The sequence below is a fragment of the Condylostylus longicornis genome, unplaced genomic scaffold (assembly GCF_029603195.1).
Source record: "Condylostylus longicornis isolate FDR11 unplaced genomic scaffold, ASM2960319v2 ptg000734l, whole genome shotgun sequence".
In the NCBI taxonomy this organism is placed as follows: Eukaryota; Metazoa; Arthropoda; class Insecta; order Diptera; family Dolichopodidae; genus Condylostylus; species Condylostylus longicornis.
In genome coordinates, this window is record NW_026578681.1 from 1 (window position 1) to 10069 (window position 10069).

At 45.0% G+C, this 10069-nt stretch overlaps 1 protein-coding gene across 1 annotated transcript; it reads right to left on the reverse strand.

Moving 5' to 3' along the window:
- Window positions 1-598: 598 nt before the first annotated feature.
- On the reverse strand, window positions 599-2964 carry LOC129618166 (uncharacterized; the record flags this gene model as incomplete). The annotated part of the gene is made up of 6 exons (XM_055532993.1): window positions 1448-2964; window positions 1203-1311; window positions 1035-1154; window positions 811-957; window positions 737-763; window positions 599-691 (listed from the first exon to the last, which is right to left on the reverse strand). Coding segments are annotated over exons 1-6 (2013 nt in total), but the record flags the coding sequence as incomplete, so codon positions are not given.
- Window positions 2965-10069: the final 7105 nt, after the last annotated feature.

Sequence of the window (10069 nt, forward strand, 5' to 3'; positions counted from 1 at the left end):
AAAAATCCCCGAATTGCCGCATCGTTGTAGTCGCGGCAAAAAAGGGTTCGAGTAACAGTCCAGAAGCGGTGTCTCAAAAAGATGGAAGAAAATTTGCATCATCTCATGGTACAATTTTCATCTTGTTCATAGAATTATCGACTGGCCATCAGGTTCTGACCTTTTCGAAATCAACGCCACCGACACCCATGAAGTGAATCAGTTCGTACAGAGTATAGTTGAAGGTATGAGAACGAAAGAATCCATCAGTTCATTCAGTTATTAGGTGGCACAAACCTGCAGCTAGACTGGAAAAAATCAGCGTTTCTAGAGCATGCAGAGCAGCAGCGGGCTCCAATCGAAGTGGAGAGAGTGAAGCCGAAAAAATGGTGTTGCTACTGAACTGTGCCGCACAGTGAGACTCTGAACACGGAATCTGAAACTATTCGAAAAACTGAAAAATGAGGGAAGAGGAGGAAAAAGAGGCGAATCATGCCATCAATAGGATTCCATGACCAGACTCGCAACAATCGACTTTCACGCACTTGCGACTCGAGTGATGGCTGCGGGAATATCTGCAACCTGAGCAACGATGAGACTGACCAATCAATTGACTCACCTTCGAAAGCGCATCAAGTATCGGGATCAATTGATACAGCTCGTCATCTGCTGGGTCGTCAAACCATGACTCGATCGGAAGTGCATTTTGAGGCTGAAGAAGAATGAAAACGGCGAAAAACACAGACAAGGGTCTTACTTGAAAAGCATAAGAATTTGGAGAATTCTGAAAGGAGAAAAATGTGTTCGAAGCTACCATGTGAAACATCTTACATCCAAGATCACCAATTTGCGAATGTCGCGTCCCATGCGTGACAAATCTTTGACATATTGACCATTCCACAAAACACACTTCTCCCGAAATAAGCGTGCGACACAGTAACGTTGAGGGTCGAGTTGATCCATGAGTGGATCTGCGTACTAAAACAAACAAAAACATTTAAAGATGAATTTCAAAATCATTAACGAGTTTCGGTTCAAACAGATTGTTGACTTACTTTAGCTAAACTAGCAGTAAAAATTACAACTTCATAGCATCTTGAAACCGCCTGCAAGAACTGATCGACACCCGGTCGTTTTGCGACATAGATGAGGTGTGTGATGCCATCGATCTCCACCTTAAAGAGCAGCAAAGACTCAAGATTCTTATGTGATCGATTTCTTACGGGAATAATGAAACTGTAATTTGGGACCTCAACGAAGGAACTATGCACTAGAGTTTCATCAAGATCAAGAACTAATGTTGGACGACCCCTTAACACTTTATTTTGAGGTCTGAAAAACGCGTCAATGACACCATTTAATGAAGACACACCTCACCCAAGAAATGGTCCGAAATTCCCTTCTATTGTGGCGAGATGTCTGCGAAGTTGAGAAATCAAGATTCGGCTTTCCGTTCGACTTGACTTACATGGGCGGGGTAGCGACTCTCGGTGTCTGACCTCCCTGATGAATCAATGTTGTTAGAAGAGAGGGAAGCCTCCCAGTGGAGCTTCGCGCTGATGGCTGCTGCACTTGAGCCACAAGACTACGGGGGGATTTAGTCGATCGGGTGGAAACAGGTGCAGCCGCTGCAGTGGGACGCAATTCCCTTCCATTTGCTAAAATCTCGGGGGGGAAGCTAGAGAAACCATCGATATTCTTCTGTCTGCAGGAACCGTCTTGAGAATTGGTTGGCGTCCCGTTGCGCTTTCCATCAGTTTTCTTGGACTTCCACTTGCGAGGGGTGAAGAAGCGACCGCCTGAGGAGTCTTTGTCATCAACCTGTTGAAGCTTCAAGGGTGTGTGGAATGCAGAGTCGTTGGACAGAGCGACTGGATTCTCTGACGGTTGAAGTGGGGAAGGAAATGGAGGAAGTGGGGGAGGACGGGAAGATCTTGGAGGATTTAGAAGGAAACCAAAAAGACCTCGTCGTGAAGATGTTGGCGTGGCTGTCGCGATAGAATCTTCAGCAAATTGAGGAAGAGGCGCCCCGGATTCGAGATCAGATTCGGAGTGTGAACAAATTGGAGTTGATGGGAAAGGGAGATCAAGGGAAGATCCGGCTGCTGGAAGAGGTTCCGATTGAGTGGATGGAACATCAAGTTGAGGGAAACAAGGAGTTGTTCGGTGATGGTCATGTGCTATAGAAGGAGGCTCATAATTGAGTGTTAAGGAAGGGGGGAAAATTGAGGGGTTTGAGGAAGAGTGTTGACGTCGTGAATGGTGGGGTGATCCCGGGTATTGGATTGCAGATTTGTCGCTTAACCGGTCCTCCTGGGAATAGAATTGGAGTTCTTCTACAGATTGCTGTTGGTGTTTGCTTCTTTTGGAGCGACGTTTTTGTTGCGACTTCCTTCTACGCACGTGGGACCGTTCAGAAGATCGCTCGGGCTCAGGAGTGTTCGACTGAAAAGATGTTGGCCGGGCAGAGCGAAGCGCTTGTGGAGACGGCTGGAGGGAAGCGGAAGAAGAAGTTGAACAGGGATCAGACGAAGGACTCTCTGGAGGAGCAGAGGCGACCCTGGGCTCTTCCTGTTGAGCAGAACTGCTGACTAACGCCGTGTCGTCCTCTGAAGTATTCTGCCGCACTGGTTGCTGTTCATCAGTAAGATTCCGTTCGACGATAGCGCTTGGATCGTCGAGATGTTGGACGATCCAAGATTGCCTTCTTTCATCTTCAATGCGGGATTCAGTTTCGGCCTCGAAATCTGGCGAGGATTGGAACGAAAGCCCTTCATCTTCTTCGGTAGCAGAGGGTTGGTTCTTGAATGCATAAACACTTTCAGACGTTCCCAGTCGACTCGAGCGACAGAATCCACAACCAAGTCGGAATCGTCGCCTCTTTACAACCTTCCTACCATCGACGTCTTCGCTCACCAGACCCCGAGGTCTCCCTGTCGAACTTGAGAGCAGATTCCTAGCACTTTTGTCTCCAACTGGAGCCATCATGCTGAAAAAGTTGTTGATACAAAGACTGCCAAAAGGTCGAAGAAAAGCTTGTTCGAGTTGGCTGAGAGAGTGTCCACGCAAAGAAACCTTGCTGCATCTTTGTCTAGGATACCATTCCACAAAGAAACCTCGTTCTGGTCAGTCTGTGGATTCTGGTGGACGGCCGTAATAGACTGGAAACCGATACTTCAATCAAAACGTTATTTCTTTTTAAGGACGGAAGCTCAATACATATTAAGAAACCTCAAAAAAAATCTGGTGCCACATGCACTACGGGACTTAATTTCAGGAATACTAGATAGACTACCTTTTCGTTTCTTCTTAAGCGCTTGTCTTAGTGGAAACGGGTGTTTGAGCAGATAGAGTCCAACTTGGCTGCTCAGTGTGGTTCCTTGGTTTTGCACCCCGCATCTGTTGAAGGTCACTCTGTTGCAGCTCTACGATGAAATTTGGACGACGGTTGCAAGAGGAAGCTTATGAGGAGTTTCAGCCCCACTACATCGCCTACAAGGAGTTGAAAAAAGCAATTAAACTTATCACGGGGACAGACACATCCCAGTTCACAATAGCTGAGGTGACCAGCAATTTCGGGAATATTCCCGCGTTAGCTGGTTCTACATACCGGTCAGTGGTTGAATAGAGTTTTCCATTCTGATGATCGTTTGAATTCCCAGGCCACCTGAAAGTCGGTTTCAGGATCTTCTAAATTTCGAAGTTGAGAAAATCAATAAATTTTCCGCTCTGATCTATTCTTCCATCAGTTCCAATCTTCAGTGAGTTGCTCCGCCTGCCTGTTTGTCATCATTGTTGCTGTTTCAGGGCCGCTTTAAAGATTCTTTACCATGGCGATGTTTCTAGTCTTGATGATCTCAATCAACTCAGAGACACTGCAGAAACTTCGGCTGATGGTCTTCCGCATCTTCACTCTTATGTCCGTTTGAATTTCATTGGTTTTCGTAAAATAACGAAGAAATATGACAAGCACAACAAATCGTCTGCCAGCGGATTCTATCTGGCTCGACTCGTTAAGGAGCCAATCTCAATTTTGACTTCTTGGTGGAGTTAACGTCAATAGTGTTCAGTGAGATGCGAAGAATCAAACGAGTTCTATTGCATAGATTAGAAAAATTAGGACATTCGGAAGAATCAGATGACGAAGAGTTTATTGGTTACGAGGAAGACGACGTCGATTTTGATGAGGAGAATCCTCCGACGACGACGACGGATCATCCAGGGATGACACATACCACTTACTTAGTTGGGGAAGCGGATTTGATGCGGTTAGTGGTTAGAGACGTCGTCCTCTGTTGACTTTTTTTTTTTCTCTTTCAGTGTCCGCGTTCATCTTGCCAAGCACATTCCTTTGACGTCCTTGGGTTTGATTTCATGTCCAAGACCCTCAAGGGAAATTGTCAAGTCATTTCTCAGTGGAATTCCTGACCATCATCAGCAGGGAAGTACCTGTGTCACAATTGAAGGACCAACGAATCGATCAGATCAACAACTCCCTCTATGTGCCCGCGTTAACAAACTTGTCCTGGATGCAAGTGGTAATTTCATTAATCCTGCCATTTATCGGTTCGAGCAAAATCGTGTCAGTGCTGGATGTTTGTATTTTGACAATAGTGGGTTAGACGTCTATCGGGGAATTGTTGAAGCCTCAGGTACAAGATAGTGATAAAATTAAATACTCACTCGCTTCCTATTTCAGATTGTTGAAGCAACAGCTGAAGTCCTTCGACTTCGCTGGACTCCATCATTTCGCCAGCAACCGGATCTTCCTGCTGCACAAGCAGTTTTGGAAGTCGTCAAGGCGTCTCAACCTGCGGATTCGCCAAATGAGTGGTACGACGCCGGACTCTCTGCGGAACACGCACTCCCTCTTGATCGGGGATGTATTCCAAGTCTATTGGACGGACAGCTTTCGTTTGAATCGGCTCTCTCTAAATTCCAGTCAACCGAATCAAATGAGACAATCGATCGAGCCTTGAAATTTTTGAAGAATAGACAGTGCAAACCGATTTTCCAGGAATGGTTGCATCGCTCGCATTTCAGAAGGACTGGTTCACGTGTGAATCGACCCATTTTCGCGCACCTCGATGAAGGGATTCGTTTCACTGATCTCTCTTCTGTCGCTAGTCGGGACCCTTCTTTCGAGAGTGTTTGTGTTGGCTCCTCATTTGTCCCCGTTTATTTTCGACAAGAGCGTTCATTCATGTCCATTCGGAGTTCTCACGATTTCTCTCTCGGGAAGCACAAAACCAAAGTTTCCTTCCCAAAGTAACAGGATTAACGACCGTCTCAGAAGTCTGGAGATACGCCCCCCAGCTACACGGAACTGCTGTCGTCCGACGGGAAGTTCTAGGCAGCAGCGATCTTCCGCACTGGTTCCAGTTTATAGTGACGGACGTGGAAGACACAAGCAAGGACAAATCAAAAAAACGCTGGAGAGACGAAGCCACCACGAGAAGCATCCGCATCGCTCCACCCAAGTGGAGACAGTAGTGCAGCCCTTCGCGTGGATGTCGTTTCAACAAAGCCGGGGGTCTCGTCTTCTACATGAACACGCAGTTACTTTACAACAAGTACGCTTCTGTTCCCATGCAATGTTTGATCTTGTGCTTGATCAGGATACTTGCAGTGCTGCCACCGAAGAACGCCGTATGTCCCAGAGAACATCAGTTACTCCTACAAGACCTCCTCAGAGACTCTCGGGTCTCAACGAACCGCTGCTGTCAAGACAAGCGGAGCCCTCAAGTCCATACCATGCGATTACGCCGTCCCGGGCGGGGTTCGAGCGCGAGGACTCCACTGCTGATCGCTCCATCGACTGAACAGCCAAGCGAGATTGAAAGCATCGCTACTCGGTACTGGCGATACATTTGCATGCCGTTCTCTCTCTGGCCAGCCTGGTTATCGTTGTCGAGTGCACCTGGTGAGTCAAGACTTCAAATTGGGTGGTGCTTATCTTTTCCTATAGTGACTGTTGGTAGCGCGGCTGTTCGTGTCGAGCCAAAAACATTCTTTGCGAATGAACGGACCCTCCTTCAGTGGATGAATACAGCCGTCTTGTTATCGACTATCTCCATCACATTGCTCAATTTTGGAACCCAGACTGGACGAATGGCCGGATTGATCATGGCTCCAGTTGCTCTTTTCTTCATCATCTATTCCTTTTTTGTAAGTTCCTGCCATTTTGGGGTTGTGTTGTTGACGTTTTATCATCTTCAGGTTTATCTTCGTCGAAGTTACAGCCTTGAAAGAAAGGAACCAATCAACTACAATGACCGAGTTGGCCCTGCAGTTCTGGTTTTGTGTTTGATCTGCGCTCTCCTCTGCTATTATCTCTCTTGAATATTTTTTACGGTCCAGCTGGCGAATTGGCCTCTGCTTCGTCCGCTGCTGATGCTACTGTCATCAATGCATCTCAGTCTGCGTCCTATGGCTCGAATATCCAAATGGCTCACCCAACACCGTCTTCGGACTTTCTTGCCGCGTCGCAAAGTGCAAAGTAGTCTCGCGCAGAGCCCAAATGTTCATGTCCCATGCCGTTACTTTTATGACTCCCGTTTTTTTGGTCTCCATCTGCTTTCATTTCATCTCCATTACGGTTCACGTTAACTCGAATGCACCGTGAGAGTGAAACAAGCTAAAATTCATGCCATAACTATTGATTGCATCTGATTTGTGGTCCAGTGATAAACTAACATAGTACCGGGGTGCCTTGGCCTTGCTGGAAGCGTCAGCCCGATAGGATGTGCAAATAAAAAAGCAAATTCTACTAGGCGACCAATTCATGAGGCACTGCATGTGAACCCGTGACTGCCCGGAAGCAGCTCGGAAACAGATTCCGATTCTGTTCCGGATCGTGCAAAAAACGGGCAGAAAATGTTAATACAGGGTGGTAAAGAACGCTGAACTATGACGCTCTTTTTGATTTCAACCGTCCGTCTTTTTCTCCTTCTTGTCTTTTTTATCTGGAAGACCTCTTGTGAAACATCGGGAGTTTCTCCAACGAATGAATTTGGAAGATTTTGGGGAAGTAGAAGAAAACAGCGATTAGCTCCAGGATTAGGGAGGCTCATTGAAAAACATGGAGAGTTGGAGAAAACCATTGAGAATAACGACGAAGATGAAGATGAAATTTTTGAATTCTCGAGCATTGATCATTTCGGTGATGATGACGAGGATGTAGATTTCACATCTGGTCGGTCAAGTGATCCCAAGGATTCACTGGCTCATCCTCCAACATCTAAATCTGAGGAATTAGAGGAAAGAACGTTTCGTCAGTATTTGTTAAACATTGGAATGGATTATGAAAATACAACAATCACTCTTTGGAATGTCCTTGTTAGATTTAGTGTCACTCGTCAACCCGAAATTCTATGGAAAACATTAGCGAAGGACGAATCCATCGAATTTACGCCGCGTCCTCCAATTGCTGAAATTATCAAGGAAATGAAATTTCATGATATTCAAAGTGTTTGCTCGCATTTAATTCTCAATGGGTTTGATGTGTCAAAACTTTTGCATCATATACAGTTTAATGGCCCAGACAATCATGAATATCCTTTAAAGGCTCTCGGGGAGGTGAGTCAAGGACGTTTTCTGTTTTCATGCGCTTTCTTCTTTTTTAGAGTTTTGCTCCGATTGTTCCTGAGGTTGCTGTAATGGTCCATTCCACCGCAGGTCTTCGTGATGTCTCTCTACGGTAAGTAGCATTCAGGTATTTTCTCATTTGGTTATTTTTTTATATTTCCTGCTTCTCAGAGATCGTTCTTGGGTATTTTTGGCGCTTCGTCGTTTCTTCAACAGCCGCCCACTTCAATCTAGTCTTATTCCCTTCACCACACCGTAAGTTGGGCCGTCTTTTCATTCTTTTTTTGAACTCGATTCAACTGATTTTCCTTTTGGTTTTTTAGTGATTGGAGTCGTCCGATTACAGGACAAGAAGAAGCAATTTATACGCTTCTTTCAAGCAATTTTCTCCGAAATACTCTTGGCGCTTTAGCAATCGCTGAGGAATCACATCAACGAATTTCTCGTTCGATGACTTACTCTCCTGATTCTGGAGTTTCTTGTGGGAGTATTCGAATCCCTTCCAATGATGGTGACCTTTGTCCTGAATGTGCCTCCAACATGACTCGTTCATCCAACAGAAGTTCAGTCATTAACTCTAAAGTTGATCATCTTGCTCCTATTGAGCCACACCGTCAAAATCTCATGCGAGGGACTACCCCTCCTTCAAATTTGTCTGATGCATCAGTCCACCCTGCGAACGAAGAGTATTCTTTCAATCTTCACTTGCAACGTCTTGCTGCTAATATTTCCTGTCAACCTTCGAACGACCCTCGTTCTCTTCTTGAACCCTTCAAGAGGATGACGCGCGTTGTAGAGATAAACGGGATTGTTTCTATTGGGACAGCATCCATGCAAATTGCTTTCCCTGTGGATAATGTTCCACCGGATTCACCAATTGGCGGAAGCGAATTATCTGGAAAATATTTGCCATCAAGTATTTTCCCATCTTTGCATGTTTTCGCTACCAGCTATATGAATTTGGGGTCTCACAGGGCTTTGGGACTTCTCATGAAATTACATTGTGAACAAGCATCCTCGCTAAAGGGAGGTGTTTGTCAATTTCCTTGCTTTCCAAAAGGGTGGAAGAGTAAATGCATTCCTGGAACTCCAACCAGATTCAACGGAACAGAAATTAAAATTGAAGGGAATTTTCTAAAACCAACCGCAATGTATTGCGATAAATCAAACTTTGCTGCTTTTCAAAGTGCTGCGATCGAATTCGATTGTCAAGGAGCAGGTACGTTTAATTTTGGATTTGTTTCTATGTTGGAACTCTCTTATTTTGTTTCTCTATCTGCAGGTTTCCCTCTATGGAAACCATTTGACGAAAGGATTAAAATTCATCAGTGCGAAGAGGTACCCCCGTTTGATTGCAGATTGTCGTGATGGGGATTTCGTGTCTTAATTGGTTTTTGTTTGTTGATTTTTTCTAGATCCAAGGGACGGGAAATTTTGAGGAATGCAATTCAATTATTGCTCAACTCCTACTGCAGAAACAGTTGCCCGCAAATCAAGAAGCATCTTCGTTTGGGTCAGCAACACCGAGTGAAGTAGGGAAGTTTCTATCCCCTACTCGTTTGATGTATATGATTGGAAGTCCTATTGTGAATCCTATTCTGCGATTCAAAAGCTTGGGATTTATGCCAATAGTATCAACCCATCCATCGGCAGATTTTCATGTGAGCCGTTGTCAATATGGGATTTTTCTGACTGTTTCTTGTTTGTTTCCAGTATCTTAAGAATGCGACCAGTCAGTTTTGCTCATTTCCCTTGAAGCAAGGAGCGAAGGGAGAGAACACAATCGATTTATCAGAATACGATTTCTGTTTCAGAGGTGTGAAAATTAGCGTCTGTTTAACTCTTATGTTACTCTCATCCTACAGCTTCGTACATTTACTCGATTTTGGATGCTTTGAAAGTGTCTTTGAATGGCCCGCCGATTTACTTCAAATCTGACTTGCGGGATAAACAAAACCAGAAAATTGGTGATTTCGGGTGGGAAGCTGGCTCTATGCTTCATTCGATATTGAAGCCGTCCTTCATTACCAACATGTACTATTTGAAATCGACTCATTGGCGCACTCTTTTATTTGATGAAGCGTGCGCTAAAGAACAAAATTCTGATTCGACCGAAGCAGCAAAACCGTTTTAATCGCTTTTTGGTTTTCTAGCAATTTTTTTGTTTGTTGACAGTCCGTGTGCAATCACACCTAGCAATCGCTGTCGAGTATGTTGAATAAGTTTGTTAGATGCTTTTTGTCGCTTTCGAACCAACATGACACCAAAAACCGTTTCCCTATATGGCGCAGCTGCATCTCGATATGAAAATTCGTCACTAGCATCTATGAGTAAGGAGACGCAAGCGGCATCTCAATTTCAGACAAATTTCCCCACATGGCATGAAAGTCCCAAAGCCCTGAAAAATGTGGAATCGCAGAACGAAAAAATGAAGGAGTCGACAATGGGAGAAACGCCGGTTGAAGAACCTCCGAAAAACTTGTTTCTCGATTTTCCAAGAGCA